Source organism: Microtus ochrogaster, unplaced genomic scaffold (assembly GCF_000317375.1).
Source record: "Microtus ochrogaster isolate Prairie Vole_2 unplaced genomic scaffold, MicOch1.0 UNK81, whole genome shotgun sequence".
NCBI classification, from domain to species: Eukaryota; Metazoa; Chordata; class Mammalia; order Rodentia; family Cricetidae; genus Microtus; species Microtus ochrogaster.
This window is the reverse complement of record NW_004949179.1, coordinates 1,388,263-1,408,286: the sequence shown is the minus strand read 5'-3', so window position 1 is coordinate 1,408,286 and position 20,024 is coordinate 1,388,263. Positions and strand designations below refer to the sequence as shown.

The 20,024-nt window shown below is 51.3% G+C and overlaps 3 protein-coding genes across 3 annotated transcripts in view; 2 read left to right on the top strand and 1 right to left on the bottom strand.

The window, feature by feature from the left end:
- Jak3 (Janus kinase 3) overlaps positions 1 to 1,749 on the top strand; it is a 12,429-nt gene extending 10,680 nt beyond the window's left edge. The window contains exons 23-25 of the mRNA XM_013354943.2: positions 180 to 290; positions 1,264 to 1,379; positions 1,501 to 1,749. Of these exons, the coding sequence (XP_013210397.1) occupies positions 180 to 290; positions 1,264 to 1,371 (219 nt within the window). The 3' untranslated portion in view covers positions 1,372 to 1,379; positions 1,501 to 1,749. The remainder of the gene's footprint in view (positions 1 to 179; positions 291 to 1,263; positions 1,380 to 1,500) is intronic.
- A 620-nt stretch (positions 1,750 to 2,369) lies between these two features.
- Insl3 (insulin like 3) lies at positions 2,370 to 3,844 on the top strand. The gene is made up of 2 exons (XM_005370625.1): positions 2,370 to 2,553; positions 3,642 to 3,844. Exons 1-2 carry the CDS (start codon positions 2,370 to 2,372, stop codon positions 3,842 to 3,844), a joined length of 387 nt encoding a protein of 128 aa, XP_005370682.1.
- A 1,397-nt stretch (positions 3,845 to 5,241) lies between these two features.
- B3gnt3 (UDP-GlcNAc:betaGal beta-1,3-N-acetylglucosaminyltransferase 3) lies at positions 5,242 to 6,457 on the bottom strand. Its single transcript, XM_005370624.1, has 2 exons — positions 5,897 to 6,457; positions 5,242 to 5,793 (listed from the first exon to the last, which is right to left on the bottom strand). Exons 1-2 carry the CDS (start codon positions 6,455 to 6,457, stop codon positions 5,242 to 5,244), a joined length of 1,113 nt encoding a protein of 370 aa, XP_005370681.1.
- Positions 6,458 to 20,024: the final 13,567 nt, after the last annotated feature.

Below are 20,024 nucleotides of genomic sequence, written 5' to 3'. Positions count from 1 at the left end.
CCTCTTCCTGACCCCCAATCCTCCTCATTACTCCCCCCCTCCTCTTGACCCTCAACCCTCCCCACTTGACACCAGCCCCCCTGACCCCCAGCCCTCCCTCCTGACCCCCAGCCCCTCCCCCTGACTCCCAGCCCTCCCTCCTGACCCCTCCCCCTGACCCCCAGCCCTCCTTCCTACAGGAGTTCTTGCGCATGATGGGGCCAGAGCGTGATGGGCTTGCGCTCTGCCGACTTCTGGAGCTGCTGGCAGAGGGCCGGCGCCTCCCAAGGCCTCCTGCGTGCCCCACTGAGGTGAGGGAGGCAGGCTCGGTTTCCCAGTTTCCTTCCTTCCTTCCTTCCTTCCTTCCTTCCTTCCTTCCTTTTTTTTTATTTTTCAAGACAGGGTTTCTCTGTGTAACAGTGTAACAGCCTTGACTGTTCTGGAACTTGCTCTGTAGTCCAAGCTGGCCTCAAAATCGCAGACATCCGCCGTCTCTGCCTCCCGAGTGCTGGGATTAAAAGCATGCACCACTACTGCCAGTATCCATTCTTGATTAACGGGGGGGGGGGTGTCCTGGCCCCAAGTTGGCCTCCCCGTCCCTATGTGGCTAGTGACAGGTGCTTTGAAGATCCTTGGTTTACCCATATGCAGAATGGGAATGCCCCTGCTTAACAGGATGAGGGAGGCTCTGCGGCGAGGCTTTTGTTTTACCTTGGTTGAGACAAGATCTTGCTGTGCAGCCTCTGCGGCCCCGAAATCGATGACATCTCCCTGCCTCAGTATCCCCTATACGGAGAAGACAAATACGTGTACCACTACGACCCCTCCCAAATCCATATTTTATTTTTTGCTTTTATTATTTAGTTTTTTGCAATGCTGAAAATTGAAGCCAGGGCCTCACATGCTCTAGGCAAGTACCCCACTACTGAGCTACAGTGTTCTAAGGCGCCTTAAAAGATGATTCAAGGGTTTGTCAGGCCTCTCCCAAGCGTAAACCGTGCCGTTGGAGAAGGTGGTAGAAGTCATTCCCAGTCGGAGACCAGGCCATAAGGTGGGCGTGGTGCCTTTACGTGGTAGACAGAAACAAATGTGGGGCAAGCTGTGGCCATGCCTGTCACCCCAGCAGTCTGGAGCTGAGGCAGGAGGATTGCCACGAGTCTGAGGCCAGTCAAGGTTACTGAGACCCCGTCTTCAGACTTACTTTCTGTCCCGAGATCCACAGGGAGCCGTGGAGAGTTGTGGGTCATCAGCTCTGGCTCCACCTAACTCCCTCTGCGCCCTCAGGTTCAGGAGCTCATGCAGCTGTGCTGGGCGCCCCGCCCGCAGGACCGACTGACCTTCAGCACCCTGAGTCCGCAGCTGGACGCGTTGTGGCGTGGAAACCCCGGGTAGCAGCCAGGGTGAGCGTCGGTTTCCCATGGGCGGGTTGTCCGACCTCAGCAGGGAGCTGTCCGCCCCTGGGCCCCACCCTTTACAGGTTGCTCATCCCTGCTCCCCCCCTCTTCCAACCTTTCCTTTCAGAATACAGATGTTAAACTATGTGACCCCAGGATCTGCACAATTGTCACCTCTGGAAATACTTTCCTGGCACAGCTGCCTCCTACAGAACTCCAGATCCTAGTACTGCTCCACCTGCGCCAGGAACTTACCCGCCCCTTCCTCCCGGTCAGGGTCTGCAGAAAGTGCCTGTATCCATCTCCCCTGCCCTGTGGGCTCAGTGCGACTCCTTACAGGTTGGGCTCCGGGACTGTTTGATGAATGAATAAATGAATTCATTAGAAAAAAATGGTTTATGACTGGAATTAGGGATGTTGGAGAGCTGACTTATGGCGTGTGGTTCAGACTTGAGGACCACTGTGGGGTTCTGAGAGGAAGAACAGCTGGAGGAGAGGCCTTGGCTAGACCCAAGGACACCCCGTCCTGCCCAGCTGCGGTCCTTGACTGACTGGTTCTGGCAAGGGACCGGCAGAGGCCAAGGCCCAAGAAGGGTGGAGCCAGAACTACGGCATCCCAGAACGGTGCCCACAGTCCCCCACAAGAGCTCCCGAGGTAGGGGAACAGGAGAGGGGGTGCAAATCATAAATACTCCCTCGCATCTCCTTCACAGCCCAAACTTCTAATTCATAGTAATTCTCCTGCTTCAGCTTTCCCAGTGCCAGCAAGATACGTGGGGCTACCCTTACAGCAAGAGGGGCATTGGCCTGTTTAAAAATGATGGGAGGTCCTGGCGCTTGGGAGAGGGACTTCAGGGTCCCTGGCTGGACACACGGCCTCTGGCCATGAAAAGAGAGCCTCGACCTTCTCCGTGCTGTACACGGTGTTCCCACCAAGGCCCGTGGGCGGCGCGAAGCCACTATAAGGGGTGTCCACGCGAGCCGCCTCCCGCCATCATGCACACGCTGACGCTGCTGCTGCTGCTGCTGCTCCCGGCTCTGGAGCTCGCGCTGCGAGCCCCGCAGCCCCAGGAGACGCGAGCCAAACTCTGCGGCCACCACCTGGTGCGCGCACTGGTGCGGGTGTGCGGGAGCCCGCTCTGGTCCCCCGAAGTTATGCAGCCAGTGGACGCCCGCGACAGTGAGTGGGGGTCCGGGCGGGGCGGGGCCGACATGCACAGATAACTGGAAGGGGCAGATCCCTCACGGTGTCGCCCCCATAACAGGGGACTGGAGTTCATTCATTTTTTTTTTAATTTAACTTTTCCATTTTTGGAGTTTTCAGGACTGGGTCTCATGTAGCCCAGGCTGGATTCAAACTCACGACGTACTCGAGGATGACCCTGAACCCCTCACCTTAGGCTTGTCTGCTTGGGTGAATGGCATAAGTTGTCACCACATGACTAATTGCTTTTTTTTTTTTTTTTTTTTTTTTTTTTTTTTTTTTTTGGTTTTTCGAGACAGGGTTTCTCTGCGGCTTTGGAGCCTGTCCTGGAACTAGCTCTGTAGACCAGGCTGGTCTCGAACTCACAGAGATCCGCCTGCCTCTGCCTCCCGAGTGCTGGGATTAAAGGCGTGCGCCACCACCGCCCGGCTGACTAATTGCTTTTTTTTTCTTTTTTTGAGACAGAGTTTCTCTGTGGCTTTGGAGCCTGTCCTGGAACCAGCTCTTGTAGACAAGGCTGGCCTCGAACTCACAGAGATCTGCCTGCCTTTGCCTTCCAAGTGCTGGGATTAAAGGCGTGTGCCACCACCGCAAGGTTGACTAATTGTTTTTTACAGACACATTCTCACTACACAACATAAAGTGACCTTGAACGCACAGGAATCTTCTTGCCTTGGCATTCCCAGCGCCAGAATCACTGGCTTACGGCCCTCCCTGGGAGATTGGGGCGGACTCTTTCTCCAGCCCTAGAGGAGAAACACCCCTTGGTACCTGTGCATAGCTCTCAGTGGCTCCTTCCTGACGCTGGGGGTACTCCTCAATGAGCAACGGGGAATCCCAGTCCTGAGAGCATCTCGAGGGGCCCCAGCCTTCCGGGCCCAGGAACTGAGGCTCACAGGAGGTTTATGGGGACACACACAGTTGGGAGGTGAGTGTGGGCAGCAGCTGAGAGAGTACGGGAGTATTCCGCAGGCGCTCTGTATGCGCTCCCTTGTCACTGGACACATAATAAACGCGTGCTGGGTGTCTGGAGTGACTTAAACTGACTTCTGCTCGGCCTGCAGGGGAGTTGCTACGGTGGCTGGAGCAGCGGCAGCTCCTGCATGCGCTTGCGGCTGACACGCTGGACCCTGCGCTGGACCCCGGCCCGCAGCTTCCTCCCCAGGCTCCTCAGCGCCACCGCCGCAGTGCTGCCATGAACCCTGCACACCGCTGCTGTCTCACTGGCTGCACTCAGCAAGACCTGAGGCGCCTCTGTCCCACCTGAGGGGGGTCCTGGACTCAGGCGATGGGTCCTTGATTGCTCCCCCCCATCCCCCGTCAGGATGCTCTATACCTCCAGGGCCCGTGTGAATGCAACAGCCCGGGTTTGCCTCGGAGGAGTCCCAGTTATTCTTAGATCCCAAAAAAGGAGGGTCACACATCCTGCCCCAGGAGGAGCCTCCAACATGCCCTGTGTCATTCCCCCCTACCCCTTGTGTCCCCGACGATCTAAATAAAAAAGCAACTTCACACATTTTGTCTGGGAAAAGCCACACGGGGGTGGGGGGCAGCGGCGGGCTGTGGCTGTGCACCAGTCACACGAAGACCTGAGGTGACACCAGGACACACTGGGGAAACAGGCTCGCTGCTTGGGGAAGTTAGGCGGGTTTGCCCCGCCCACCCCCGCCCCCGTGTGCAGAGTTCTGTGTCCTTCCTGACTAGGACCCCCCACTGTTGCAGCAACAACGTCACACCGGGGGGCGCCCACCTTTGAGGAAAACAAAACAAAGGAATGGGTGGGGACCAAAGGGGACTTGAGAAGTGAAGACGTCACAATGGACGCTCGATTTTGTAAGTTAATATTCAAAGATGGAGGTGGGCGGTCCTTGGACTTCCCACAGGTCAGGATACCCTGATTACTCTTCAAGCTGATGAGGGAGAGGGACTTGATGGGGGAGGGGGAGGGAAATGGGAGGCGGTGGCAGGGAGGAGGCAGAAATCCTTAATAAATAAATTAATTAATTAAAAAAAAGAGAAAAAATATTCAAGGTAAAAGAGCGGAGTATCGCAGACCCCATTAGAACGTGAATAGTGCTGGAAACAAGATTAAAGCCGGCACTGGCTAGAGGACTCTGAGTAGAGGCGCTTGCCGCCAAGCCTGAAGATCTGAGTTCAAGCCCCAGGGGTGGACCCTTTGTCTACCCACGGCATAGCATACCCAATGAAAGAATAATTCTAAATCGATAAAACGAAAAGGGGTCAAGCCCCGTGTTCTGTCCCCCGCACTGTAAGCCATCGCCTTCAGCCTTCCACAGACTTTATTTCCCGCCACCCGTCTGTGGGACACAGGACCCCTCTTATCCCTACGCTGTTCCCTGAGTCCTTGAGGGACACCACTGGGGCCAAGTCAAGATCTCCTCGCTCCCCCGCCTCACTTCCTTGGGGACCTGCGGAGGCAGAGGCTCGGGGCAAGGCCGGAGCCTGCCACCGGGAGCTCCGAGCTGGGCCGTGGGCCGCAGCAATTCCCCTTAGCTCACGCTTGTTCAACCCCGAGCCTGCCACCGTGAGCAGTACCGAGAGGGTTTTGAAGCTTACGCCGGCTCCTCAGACCTGCCCTGACACCGCACGAGGGTAGGGACAGGAACCGGGGCGAGGGGGGAGGGTGCTGACCACCCCAGTGTCTCAGGAGACCGCACTCTGCTTGCCGCAGGAGAGCTGGGGCTGGCTCAGCGCGTCCCACATCAGCAGCGTCTCGAAGGGCAGGAAGCGGTGCACGAGGAGCAGCCCCCGGTAGAAGCAGGGGTCGAAGGAGGACAGGCGAGGACTGGGGGCGCGCACCCCCGCCGTGCGCACCCCGTCGTGCGAAGCGGGCTCCAGGCCCTGCTGCTGCAGACACATGCCCAGGAACACGTCGTCGATGGGGAAGATCGGGAGGTCTCGCGCTGCGCGAAACAGCGCGACCGCCGTGAAGCGCGACAGCAGGAAGCCGCCGCCGCCGCAGTAGGGCGGGTAGCTCTCGTCCGGGGTCACTAGCTTGGGCACGAAGTACTTGCTCCAGGGCAAGCGGATAGGGCCCACGTTCTGGATCAGGTGGCCCACGAAGAGGTGGCGGTCCGGGTCTTGGCCCTGCAGGTAGGTGACCATGTTGTCCGTGTTCGCAAAGACGTCGTCGTCCCCGTTGAGCACGAAGCTGGCGTCGGGGCAGCGAGTCTGCTGCCACTCCAGGAAGAGGACCTGCGGGTGGAGTGGGGGACACGCGGGCTGGCGGGGTTCCCCGGGCCCCCTTCCCTGCGTGGGCCTCTCACGCATACTGCAGAACCCCACTTCCCTCGCCCACCTGCTTAAGCGTGAGGTTGAAGAAGGAGTCGTGGAAGTCCCACTGCACGATGTCGCCGTACGCCCGCGCCTCCAGCTCCAGCAGCCGGCTGAATTTGCGCGCCTCTCGCGGGTCGCGGTCGCTGCCCACGAGGAAGAGGCGGCGCAGCGGCGCCCCGTGCACCTGCCGCTCCTGCGCCCACGTGCGGCGCAGCACCTGGCGGCGACCATAGTTGGCCGGCGACGACTTGATGGCGAGCAGCAGGAACACGGGCCCTGCGCATTTGGCGGCCGGCGGCTCCCGCAGCAGCGGGAAGTCGCGGCAGTGTCGGTACAGTAGGAAGTCGCGCACGTGCGCGGGCAGCACGCTGAAGTCCGGGTGCTCGGCCACCGATAGGTTGGCCAGGCATGGGGCGGAGGCCGCGCGCTGAGGGTTCGGGGGCCACGTGGCGACTTCCTGGGGCTCCGCGGGCCTCTCCAGGGCGGGGCAGCCGGGCGGCGACACGTGAGACAGGAGTAGCAGGGAGATGGCAGCCATAGCCAGGACGAGGATCACGCCGGGGCGCGGCCGGGGCATCCGCATGGCATCGGGAGGCCTAGAGCAAGATCATGGGAGCTGTGGACCCAGGGTGGACAGACACGAACGCTGAGTCCTCCTCGCCCTCCCCTACCAGTATTGATTTTTGTTGAACTCGAACCCAGACCAGGTCCTCACGGAGCCTTGTCCCCAGCTGTCTCCCTTGGCAATCTCCCACCCTCCCTCAAGACCCATTTTGAATGATCCGTGACCCAGGCATTCTTCATTGACCCTTCTGGCCCCTGGCACTTCCGGGCCCTGGCCCCGCCCAGCATGAGGTGGGCGAGAGGCCAAGGCAGAAAACATTTGATGTTTGTGGTAAACTCTTACAAATCCTTCGGAACCCCAGCTCACATGGTCTCGATTTCAGGAAACTTTATTCCTCACTGACACAGAGTCGTGTAGCTCAGGCTGGCCTCAAACTGGCTGTGGAGCTGAGGATGGCCTTGAGCTGCCACCGCCTGCCCTGAGTGCGGGGTTGACAGGTGTCACCAGGCCTGGCTCTCCTCCCAGGCCGCAGGGCTCAGCCTACAAGCGCCTCTCCTGAGGACTGGGAACCCTGAGCACGGGGAGCAGACTCACTGAACAGGCCCACACACCCTGGCTTTGTGCCCTGACCTTGGCGCCTCCCGCACTGTCCCCCCCTCCCCATGTCATGGCACACAAAGCATTTCCAGCAACAAGTCTTTGTTGAATGACTGCTGAAACTCAGCACTTACCTTGGTATCGGTATCCGGGTATCCGCGCTGAGCCAGGCAGTCTTGGAACTCCTCCACAGAACCTGGAACTGTGTGGGTTAACAAGTGTCCTTGAGACTGTAGGCTTCAAGCAAACCCACTGCTACTGCCTGGACCAGGCCGGCCTCTGGCTCTGTGCCATGGGTTCTGCTGTGTGATTTTGACACAGTGGTTTGACCTCTCTGAACCTCCAAGTCAAACAAGATGGACCCCAGGAAAAGTGCCGGAGGCCTCAGGAACGTAGTCTGCTAGTATTATTGATTTGCACAGGGAGGTTTTGTTAGCTGCCATTCAGCTGATCTTGACGAACAGGTCCCTGCACAGCAGCCAGACCCTGACTCCCGTGGGTTTGAAATGGGTCATTAGGTCATTCATTCATTCGCCTAGTGGATACACATAGGGCTCTCAGGCTTTTCCTGAAGTTTGAGCAGCTTCAGTCAAAGTCAGGAAAGATTCCTCCTGCCCAGGCTAGACCTCTATCAATGCCTAGGCTAGACCTCTACCAATGCCCAGGCTAGACCTCTACCAATGCCCAGGCTAGACCTCTATCAACACCCAGGCTAGACCTCTATCAACGCCTAGGCTAGACCTCTACCAATGCCCAGGCTAGACCTCTATGAATGCCTAGGCTAGACCTCTATCAACGCCTAGGTTAGACCTCTGTTAACATGAATGAGATCTTCAGATTTTGCCAAGCCACCCAAACTCCTGTTAAAAACTCAAATATGCCAGGAATGCATGGTGGCACACGCCTTTAATTCTAGCACTAGGGAGGCAGGGGCAGAGGGATCTCCATGAGTTCAAGGTGAGCCTGGTCTAAACGATGAGTTCCAAGACAGCCTGGACTACAAACTGAGCCTCTGTCTCAGAAATAAATAAATAAATAAGCTATTTTTCCTCATCTCATCAACAACTCTGTGTGTGGGTGCCCAGAAGCCTGAGACACCTTAATCCTGGAGAAGACCCTGACATCCAGGGTCCCACAGAGAGAAGACAGCGACCTAGTAAATGGGACTGGGACACCGAGGCTGAGGCTTTGAAGGATGCACAGGAGTTCAATGAAGGCCATTCAGGTGTCAGGGCGGACCACAGACAAACCACAGAGGGACATGACCTGGTTCAGTCTCGGTCCCTACAGCAGCTGCCTGAATGTGGGAGTTGGCCCGTGGAGCCAAGGGTTGGGCCAGCAGGGGATGATGTGGGGTCACACAGAGGTGAGGTGACCCTGAGAGAGCTGGGCGGGGCCTCGTACAGGGTGGGGTGATTTAGGCAGCTCAGTGTGAGTGCACTGGGACAGAACCGGGGTCACCTGTCACCCCCAGCGGCCCTGAGTACACATTTGCATTGACAGCAGCTCACAGTGTAGCCCAGGCTAGCCTTGAACTCACGAGATCTGCCCTCCCCAGCCTGAGGTTAAACCTGTGAGGGAAGAGAGTGGCCTGGGGAGGACTCAGCGGGTAAAGGGGCTTGTCACCAACTCTGAGGACCTAGATGGAAACCGACCCCATGCTGCGGGTGAGGGATGGAGGGGATTCAAGGCGAGGGAGGTGGCATCTGGGGCTTGAAGGACCCTGTGGGACACAAACCCCAGTAAGGGACCTGGGTGCGTGGGCAAAGCACTGCGCCTGCGCGCTGTTGCCCACCACCAGCAAGGCGCTGAAGTGGGACGCGGTATCAGAAGCCTGAGGTCACAGAAAGTCGCAAAAATTCCGGCGGTCCCCAGGCCTGGAGCCCAGAGCAATGTTCTGTTCCCACCAACAGAGGTGAGGGGTGGTGGTGGGGGAACTGAGGAGAAAGCGGTCCCTGTGGTGACTGCCACATCCACGCTGACACTGAAACAGAAACAGCTTCAAGTAGCAGCAGCGGGGGGGGGGGGGGGGACAGGAGGGAAAAGAAGAAGCAGGCTGCGGGGAAGGCCTAGGATCTCCCAGTGAGGGGCTGGGGCGGGGCTCAGGGTGGAGCCCCTGAGTAGCATTTGCTGGGCACAGGATTCACTCACTGCCCTTCCCCCACTGCATTGGTGGAGCAAACCTTTAATCCCAGGGGGAGGCAGAAGCAGGTGGATTTCAAGGCCAGCCTGGTCCACAGAGCCAGGCAGCCAGGGCTACACGGAGAAGCCTATGAGTGTAGCACGAATAAAGAAAACCCAGAGACAGATATTGGGGTTCAAGCTGAAAATCAGACAAGCAAAGCATCAGCCAATGAGAGCTCAGACAAACACAGGGCGATGCTCAGCGTGACTGTAGCTCTCCCCCAAACTGAGTGGCCCTGAGACTGCACTGAACTCGGACCTCAGGTTCCTATTAGTGCTGGAATCAAAGGTGTGAGCTGTTTCTCTTCTTACCCTGACTCGCTCTCCAGTAGTCAAGGGTGCCCTTGAGTCCTGGAATTCTAGTGGCTTAGCTCTACACTCTAATCTTTAGGAAGCTTTATTTACTAATGCCCAAATAAAATATCACTAGGTATGAGGCCATGGGAGCTGCAGAGCGTGATACACGGAGGATCTGAGAACCTCTTTGGGATGGATGTCTGGACCTCTGGGACACTTCTGGGATATTCTCCCACAGACTGGGGGGTGTATAGCAGGTTGGAGCTTCGGGAAGGAACCCATCTGGGTCCAATGGTCAGCCTCGGTTTCCAGGTGACAGACGCGTGCCCGCGGCCACCGCGCCAGGCTGGGCAGGGCAAGCTGTACCAGCCCTGACCCCAGTGAGGTTCCTCTCGGGATTGTACCAGTTTGCCTTCCCTTAACGTTGACAAGTTTCTCTTTACAAGGAGGGGGGCCTAACTTTTATAAACAAAAAGAGACTTGCTATAAAGATAAAGCTATGGAAAGCCTAGCCCCAGGTCCACATGGTGACCAGGTTGCCCCAGCGCTGCACGTTGCAAGCTTCCACGAGCCACCCGCGTGATTCACGGAAGGGCGCCGCTTCCCTCTTCCGGATTAGGGAAGAAAGGAGCCAGGATCCCAGACCATCAGCCCAGATGGGGAAACTGAGGCTGGGGAGGGGAGGCCTGGATCCTCGCCCCTTCCAGGAAGCAGGGCTCGGCCTCACAGCAGCCTCACAGGGTCCCATCTGGGGTCGTCACTCTGAGTCCTCATCCCTCCAGGTGGGTCCCATCCATGCAATAGACTTCTTCCGGTGACATTTCCATCAGGATTACAATAATCACGTTAATTTTCTCAAAGATAAATGTCACAGACAAAAGAGCCAAGTAATCAAGATTCAAGCAAATAAAGGGGCCGAGCTCAGAGGCCTGGGGGTCGAGACAGGGGGTCGGTCAGCACTGGGATCGGCCAAGTTAGCTTCCCGCAAGGGGAGCACTGAGCTGGACGCCCAGCCGAGAGCGGGGTCTGTGGGACTCCGGACCTCTGGACACAGAGTAGTCCCCGGAGGCCCCCTAGGGTCCGCACAGCCTAAGCCGAGGCGGGAAGTGCTACGGGAGGGAGGGGATCCGGCCTGGGCCTGGCTGCGCAAACACTGGAGCCAAATAGAGACCAACTAGCGTCTTCCCGCAACCACACCTTCCTCTCCTGACAACAACAGGCCAAGGTGGAGAAGTAAAACGGGGGTTCAGACCCAGCTCTCAAGAGGCCGAGGAAAGAAGGTTCAAAGCCAGTTTCAGAAAGGAAAGGAATAAAGCAAGAAAAAAGAAGATAAATTACCCTCAAAGTGTCCGAACCTTGGCTAGCAACACGAACTCTCTTACTTTAACTATGGTAATAGACGACTGACTACCCACTTAGTGGCCACCGCACCTCGCAGATCACCTTCACCGCAGCCTCATGCCAACAGGGGGAAACTGAGGCTTGGAGATCCAATGCTTCTCATCCGAGCTTCCCCGGTGTCGGCGTGAGGACAAAGATTCCGAACACCTGGAAACATCACAGACACAAACGGGAAACCGAGTCAGGGTCAGAGCCACTAGGCGATGCGGACGCGAACTGGCGAGAAGCGCTGGCACCTGACCCTGGAATATGGCTCGTCCCCGGGGCCCCTGGGCCGGATCGGTCAGTAGCTCGCGGTCAAGGACGCGCAGAGAGTCTTGTCGGGGCCCGCCGTAGACCCCCAACCCCCTACGGCCCCCAGTACACCCGCACTCACCGTGGGAGTCAGCTCGGGACAGCCGGGGGAGGAAGAATGGTTTCCACCTGACCGACCGCCCCGCCCTGGCTCTTGGCTTCTCTCCTCCTTCCGCCTCCTTCCTGCTCTCCCTGTGGGCTCCTTTCTCCAGCCCACGAGCTGCCTACTGACCAAGGGGAAAGTCCCCCTCTCTGACTCCTTGACTGTCCCCTCCCCATCCTGTTCTCCAAGGTGACCTTTCCTGTCCCCATCCATCCTCCCACAAGTTCTGTGGTACCGCCCGTCCTTCGCTTAGGGCCTCCCTTTCCCTTCACCCACCCCACTGTGAGGGAGTAAGGGCTCCCCGGCGCTGTACTGTAGAAGCCACATCTGTCTTGCAGTCACCGTCTGCAGCCCCCCTCCGCAACTCAGCCGCTGCTGCAGCCCCCTCCGCAGCTTAGCCCCGCTGCAGCCCCCAGCCCTCGCTGCAGCCCCCATCCGCAGCCCAGCCCCCGCTGCATGAAGACACATTCCACTGGGAAGAGAGATCCCAGAAACCTAGAGGATTCCAGAACCCTAAAACCTGTTGATAGGCCCTCTGACTTTTTTTTTTCCCCTCGAGACAGGGTTTCTCTGTAGCTTTGTAGCCTGTCCCGGAACTAGCTCTTGTAGACCAGGCTGGGCTGGCCTCGAACTCACAAAGATCTGCCTGCTTCTGCCTCCCTAGTGCTGGGATTAAAGGCGTATGCCACCACTGCTTGGGCCCCCTTGACTCTTAAATACCAGATTCACATAACCTGTTCCCCTCCTCCGGAGTTACCCACAAAACCTGTAGGTCCTAACTCTTGAGTTTGGGGTCCTAGTAGCCTGCTGAGAGAGAGGAATTAAGTCCATAAACTAAAAACTGAGTCCTCCTGAGGCTGGCTTCCTGGACCAGTATGCAGTAGATAGAGTTAAAGAATCAAGTGTCATGTGACACAGTCATCCCTCCCTAAGTGGCAATCCCCAGAGAACTCAAAACAAGGGTCAGGCTCTGCAACTGGAGGTCGTTGCAGCCCCACTTGCAACGCTGTGGTCTGCCCAGGTGCTGGAATATTGGTCGGTCATGAAAAGGGAATGAAGCCTCCATAGGGGACATGTTGCTGAGTGTCAGCAGCCGACACAAATGTCCCAACTGTGTGTAATGGGCTCACAAGAAAGTCACAGGGCAGGGAAATCCACAGACAAGGAGCTGATCGGGGGCTGCCAGGGCTGGGGAGGGGGATTTTGGGGGGAGTAATTCTCTAGAAATACACGAGGTGAGGCTGCCTAGGCCCACAGTGCCAAGCGCTGCTGCACCATTGCCCTGGGAAAGGTTTATTTTCTGCCCTTCGGTTCCATTCACTTGAGAACACGTCCCCTGGCCCCTGCCGGGATGCCAGTGGCTCAGCCACCCACTGCCTTTCAAATGGTCACTCCCTGCATAGTTGAGGTTTTGGAATCACTCAGGTGCAAGTGACCACAACGCCATAAACAGGTAATGACACCCCACCCAGGGCCCTGCCCTGCTGCTGAGACGCACCCTCCTAAGATAAGTACCTGTCTCCCCAGGGCTCCGGGAGGCCGGGTGAAGGAAGTCAGATCTGAGAAAAAGGCCTCTTGTGTTTTTAAAGGTGCCCTACCTTCCTGTACCCCAAGGAAAGCAAATTCAAGCTACCAGGAGGTGCCGTGTTCTCAGCACTTATCAGATGGGCAGGGAGGCAAGGGCAGATCAACCATATGCTGGGATGCTGACGGTAACTGCCACGTAGCACCTGTAGAGGTGAAAACAGGGACCAGCCACCAATCCACATGCACATGTGAGAGGGAGGCAGGGAAGTGGGCGCAACAACAGGCTTCTGAGGTATGAACAATTTACAGGATAGAACTCAGAAACCCAGACCCTCTCAGCAGACCACAGTGGGGAGGTCAGAGAACCAGAGGGTGTTTATAACACAGGTGTTGGTGGAGACTGCTTGCTTGTTCCTGGCTACCCAGACCATGAAATAATCACACAGAAACTATATTGTTTACAACACTGTTTGGCCAACAGCTTAAGTGTATTTCTGGCTAACTCTTATATCTTTTTTTTTAAAAAAAGGTTTATTATTTATTATGTATACAGTATCTGTCTACATGTATCCCTGCAGGCTAGAATAGGACACCAGATCTCATTATAGATGGTTGTGAGCCACCATGTGGTTGCTGAGAATTGAGCTCAGGACTTCTGGAAGAACAGCCAGTGCTCTTAACTGCTGAGCCATCTCTCCAGCCCCTATCTCTTATATCTTAAATCAACCCATTTCTATTGATCTGTGTATAGTCATGTGGCTGTATGGGTAAAGTTCCATCAGTAGTCTGTCTCCCGTGGGGCTACATGGCTTCTCCTTGGCTCTGCCTACTCTCTCCTCCTCTATCTGCTTGGAACTCCTGCCTTGCCCTACTCTGCTAAGCCACTGGCCAAAACAGATTTATTCATTAACCAACAAAAGCAACACATAGATAGAAGACCTCCCACACCAACTAGGCAGTCCAGCTCTCACTGCCTCACTGGAGAAGTCAAGGCAGAGACTCCGCCTCTGAGCCACACCCCCAACTCCTCACTGGAGGATTCTAGGCCAGGATCCACCCCGAGCCACACCCCCAGGCCCTCACTGGGGATTCTAGGCAGGGTCTTCAACCTAAGCCACGCCCCTAGTCCCACATTGGGGATTCTAAACTGGGGATCCACCCCTGATTCATGCCCCAACCCCTCATTGGAGGATTCTAGGCTGTAACTTCACCTCTGAGCCACACCCCCAGCTTCTAGGTTCTGGATTTGAGGTCCAGGCTTGGTCAAGAATCCTCAAAGACACAAGATGTAATCAGAGGTCCCCACATGTCCTTTGAGACTCAAGATGGACCTGTTCCCCACCCCAGCAAGCTGGAGTCACTCCTGACTTGGATCCCATCCACTCTTCTCTTCTGCGTACGTCACATGCACAGCCTCCCCACAGATCCTGACCAACCCGTGGCAGACAGGCAATCTAAGGCTAGCTTCAATCAAAGCCGTCCTGGCTTTTAGGTGTAGCGCGATTTATAAAAACCCAGAGACAGAAATTAGGGTTCAGACCGAAGATCAGAAAAACAAAACAGCCAGCCACTGACTCTTACTTCAACCTCAGTCCGAAATGGCGATCCTGCCTCTAGGAATCCTCAGAATGAGACTGTGTCTGAGAGCTGTCTCCTCCCATTTTATATTCCTCTCTAGGGCTGGGATTAAAGGTGTGTGTCACTACTGCCCGGCCTGTAAGGTTGACTCTCTGATCTTCGGGCAAGCTTTACTTATTAAAATACAAATGAAATATTACTACTACATTTCCCCTTTTTGTCTAAAATAAAAAGAAAGCTATAACTAATATAAGAATATTAAGAGTATATACAATAAATACAATTACTGTATACAATCTATACAGGCAATATATCAACAATGTCTAGTCAGTTAACAATTGACAAATTCCGAGAAAATACTCCATATCTATCTTATCTTGGTGAATCCAAAGTCTTATATCTAATTTACTATCTATCATAACTTGCTTTCTGTGTCTGGCAAACTATAAGTATAACTAACTAATCTTCAACTCCCTCAGAGACCCAATAAGGAAATAATATTAACTTAGTAAGCAGAAAGTGCAAGCAAGGAACTTCCAAAAAATGTGAGAAATGACAGAAACAGATGGCTGCCTGGACAATCACTCAAAATTCCTCTGCAATGTTGGGGCATCCATCTTAGGCCTACAGGCCTAGCATATCTGACAGACTTTTCTGGAAGCAGGATATTCTAAGGTCTGTCTCTCCTTGTCTTGACAGTGTCTGGCAAGTCACTTTGTTTTCTGTTCTGCTTGTCCAGTTAGGACAGCATTCTGTCAGCAGTCACGGTAAGGACATTTTCGTGCTCTGTGGCTCCCTTTTGCCACAAAGGAAGTAAAACTCTAAGTGGCATTCTTCGCTGAAGTAGATTGGTGCTGCCAGACACACCTCATTGTCATAAAAAGGAACTAATGTTATTAACACATCTTAAATGCCATATTCTGCAGATCTCTGAAGTGTTTGAAGATGATGTGTCTTTATAAAATCTGTCTTTGTTTTAATTCAGTTATAATAGGTGACTAATTACTAGCCTGTATTTCTTTATTATCCTAAAAAGTTGGTAATGATAACTTTCAAGGACTAGAAATTTGCATGACATTGTTAAATGAGCTGTATGGGTACAACTCCGTGAACAAGATTAGAAATGTATGTACAGCATATCCTAAAATTGATCCTATTGTATGTTCTCTTTTTTTTCTTTGCAAAATAAGAATCTTGAATCTTAATTTCCTTTGATTAGTTTTTTCCTGAACATTATCAATAATAACTTGTAACTAGCCCCGTAAAAAAGAAATAGTCCACAATCCATTGAACAAACAAAAACCACCCACCCTAACTCTTGGTAATGTGGGTATCATATTCATTTTTTTTCTTTTTCAATCGATACTTATTGAGCACTACATTTTTCTCTGCTCCCCTCCTTGACTCCCCTCCCCCCTTCAGCCCTCCCCCAAGGTCCCCATGCTCCCAATTTACTCAGGAGATCTTGCCTTTTTCTAATTTCTACTTACCATGTAGATTAGATCTATGTAAGTCTCTCTTAGGGTACTCATTGTTGTCGAAGTTCTCTGGGATTGTGGTTTGTAGGCTGGCTTTCTTTGCTTTATGTTTAAAAACCACCTATGAGTGAGTACATGTGATAATTGTCTTTCTGTGTCTGGGTTACCTCACTCAAAATAATGTTTTCTAGCTTCATCCATTTTCCTGCAAAATTCAAGCTGTCGTTATTTTTTTCTGTTGTGTAGTACTCATTGTGTAAATGTACCACATTTTTCTTATCTATTCTTCGATTGAGGGGCATTTAGGTTGCTTCCAGGTTCTGGATATAACAAACAAAGCTGCTATGAACATAACTGAGCACATGTCCTTGTGGCACAATTGAGCATCCTTTGAATATATATCCAAAAGTGGTATTACTGGGTCTTGAGGAAGGTTGTTTCCTAATTTTCTGAGAAATCGCCACACTGACATCCAAAGGGGGTTATACCAGCTTGCATTCCCACCAGCAATGCAGAAGTGTTCCCTTTTCCCCACAACCTTTCCAGCATAAGTTGTCATCAGTGTTTTTGATCTTGGCCATTCTTACAGGTGTAAAATGGAATCTCCATGTTGTTTTGATTTGCATTTCTCTGATGACTAAGAATGTTGAACATTTCCTTAAGTGTCTTTCAGCCATTTTAGATTCCTCTGTTAAGAGTTCTCTGTTTAGGGGCTGGAGAGATGGCTCAGTGGTTAAGAGCATTGCCTGCTCTTCCAAAGGTCCTGAGTTCAATTCCCAGCAACCACATGGTGGCTCACAACCATCTGTAAAGAGGTCTGGTGCCCTCTTCTGGCCTTCAGGCATACAGACAGAATATTGTATACATAATAAACAAACAAACAAACAAACAAATAAATAAATAAATATTTTTAAAAAAAGAGTTCTCTGTTTAGGTCTTTACTCCATTTTTTATTGGATTATGTGTTCTTTTGGTGTCCAATTTCTTGAGTTCTTTGTATATTTTGGAGATCAGACCTCTGTCTGATGTAGGCTGTCATTTTGTCTTGTTGACCGTGTCCTTTGCTTTACAGAAGCTTTTCAGTTTCAGGAGGTCCCATTTATTAATTGTTTCTTTTAGTGTCTGTGCTGCTGTGGTTATGTTAAGAAGTGTTTCCCTGTGCCAATGTGTCCAAGTGTACTTCCCATTTTCTCTTCTATAAGGTTCAGTGTGACTGGCTTTATGTTGAAGTCTTTGATCCATTTGGACTTGAGTTTTGTGCATGGTGATAGATATGGGGCTATTTTCATTCATCTACATGTTGACATCCAGTTATGCTGGCACCACTTGTTAGATATGTTTTCTTTTTTCCATTTCATATTTTTTTGCTTCTTTGTCAAAAAATCAGGTGTTTGAAGATGCAAGGATTGATGTCTGGGTCTTCTATTTGATTCAATTGGTCCTTTGGTCCTCCTGTCTGTTTTTACGCCAATACCAGTCTGTTTTCAGTACTGTAGCTCTGTAGTAGTGTTTGAAGTCAGGGATTGTGATGCCTCCAGATGTTTTTTTATTGCCCAGGATTGTTTTGGCTATCCTGGGTTTTTTGCTTTTCCTGATGAAGTTGAGTGCCATTCTTTCAAGGTCTTTGAAGAATTTTGCTGGGATTTTGATGGGCATTGTAATGAATCTGTAGATTGCTTTTGGTAAGATTACCATTTTTACTGTGTTAATTCTGCCTACCCAAGAGCATGGGAGATCTTTCCTCTTTCTGGTGTCTTTTTCAATTTCTTTCTTTAAAGATTTAAAGTTCTTGTCATACAAGTCTTCCACTTGTTTGGTTAGAGTTACTCTGAGATATTTTTATGCTATTTGTGGCTATTGTGAAGAGTCTTGATTCTTTGATTTCTTCCCCAGCCCTTTTATCATCTATCTGTGTACAGCAGGGCTAATGATTTTTTTTGTTACTCTTGTATCCTGCTACATTGTTGAAAGTGTTTATGAGTTATAGAAGTTCCTTGGTAGAATTTTTGGGATCACTTATGTAAATTATCATATCATCAGCAAACAGTGAGAGTTTGACTTCTTCTTTTCGATTTGTATCCCCTTGATCTCCTTTTGGTGTCTTATGCTCTACCTAGGACCTCAAGAACTATATTGAATAGATATGGAGAAAGTGGACAACCTTGTTCCTGATTTCAGTGGAATCACTGTGAGTTTCTCTCCATTTAGTTTGATGTTGGCTGTTGGCTTGCTGTATATTGCCTTTATTATGTTTAGGTCTGTTCCTTGTATCCCTGTTCTCTCCAAGACCTTTATCATGAAGGGATGTTGTATTTTGTCAAAAGTTTTTTCAGCATCTAATGAGATGATCATGTGGTTTTTATTTTTCAGCTTGTTTATATGGTGGATTACGTCAACAAGGTTATCCAACCTTTGGTCCTTCTACAATGTGGAATTCCTCTGCCTTCCTATTGCCTAAAGGATGACCTCTCATAGTTATTGATTTAAAAGATTGTTTCTTCACTATACCTTTACAAGAAAAGGATAGAGAAAAATTTGCCTTCACAGTGCCTATTTATAATAATTCTCAACTAATAAAAGATATCAATAGATGGTTCTTCCAAGGTAATGTTAAATAGCCCCACCCCATAATAAGTCAACCATTGGAAATGATACTCAAGCAGCTTCCTGAATCTATAGTTTGCCACTACAGGGTGATATTTTGCTATCTGATTTAAATGTAGATACTTTAATGTTTGAATAAGTAAAGAAGGCTTAGCCTTTTGGGGGATTACAAATTGCTCCTGAAAAAACTACAAAGGAAATTCTATCAATTATTTAGGTTATAAAACAGATTTACAGAAAGTTAGACCACAAAAACTGCAAATTAGGAGAGATTGATTGCAGAAACTTAATGACTTCCAAAGACAGCTAGGAGGCATTTCCAGTCTGTGACCCACTATAGAAATAAAACCTGAGGACTGATTAACTTAAACAAAACATTAGATGATGACAGGAGCTTAAATAGTCCCAGGGAATTATCAACTGAAGCTAAGAGAGAATTGGTTTGATTGAAGAGAAGTTACAGGAGGAACATGTGGATCGTGCAGATCCGAATCTTAACTGCATTCTGGTCATATTACTCTCCACGTGTTCCCCTACGAATTTTAATGCAGGGGGAAGATATTATCTTAGAATGGATCTTTCTTTACCACATATACCATGTAAAAATTAATTAATAGGGTTTGATTGCCAATTTCAACAGTATGAACCCTTTCAGATAATCTCTCAGTAAGGTTTCATAACCCGTGCCATGGAGCGGCTTTCGCCTGACAAATTATGGTTGCCATTTTCAATGGTATGAAACCTTTCAGCCAGCTTCTCATCACTGGTCTGTAAAGTCTGTATCATTTCTAAAAGTTTCTCAATCTTGGGCTGGAGAGATGGCTCAACGGTTAAGAGCACTGGCTGCTCCTCCAGAGGACCTGGGTTCAATTCCCAGCAACTACATGGCAGCTCACAACTGCCTGTAGCCTCAGCTCCCTGGAAGCTGACATCTTTACACCAATGTGCATAAAATAAGGTTAAAATAAATTAATAAAAAAGGTTCTCTTTCTTGACGCTGTTATCAAACCATGTCTTTAAGAATATAACATGAATTATCAAACTAATAGGTGCTATGTCTATGAATGTACACATCCCAGGTAGGTCGTGTACTTCTTTCAGAGCTCCCCCCATATGAGGAATGCAAAGGTTATTGAATTCCTGGATGATAGTATTATCTGCCATTGTCTGTTGAAATCCTGGTTCAGAATTTTAAGGTGTAATAATGATGTGGACCAGTAGGTGTCGCAGTTATACCACTAAAGCAGTTGAGACGCTGCACTCTGGGTTTATTCCAGTGTCAATAACGTGGGTTTTCTAAGCAGAACTCAAAACCAAACTGAATGATTATTTTTTTAATTTATTTATTTATTATTTATACAGTGATCTGTCTGCAGGCCAGAAGAGGAAACCAGATCAAAGTACAGATGGTTGTGAGCCACCATATGGTTGCTGGGAATTGAACTCAGATCCTCTGGAAGAGCAGCCAGTGCTCTTAACCTCTGAGCCATCTCTCCAGCCCCTATTTTTGGTGTTTTGAGAC

Bases quoted from the DNA above. Each gene is read 5' to 3' on its own strand.
- Insl3 (XM_005370625.1), top strand. From the start codon at position 2,370: ATGCACACGCTGACGCTGCTGCTGCTGCTGCTGCTCCCGGCTCTGGAG. The intron at 2,554-3,641 runs GTGAGTGGGGGT...CTCGGCCTGCAG, and splicing joins GCCAGTGGACGCCCGCGACA to GGGAGTTGCTACGGTGGCTG.
- B3gnt3 (XM_005370624.1), bottom strand. From the start codon at position 6,457: ATGCGGATGCCCCGGCCGCGCCCCGGCGTGATCCTCGTCCTGGCTATG. The intron at 5,794-5,896 runs GTGGGCGAGGGA...CTCCACCCGCAG, and splicing joins TCAACCTCACGCTTAAGCAG to GTCCTCTTCCTGGAGTGGCA.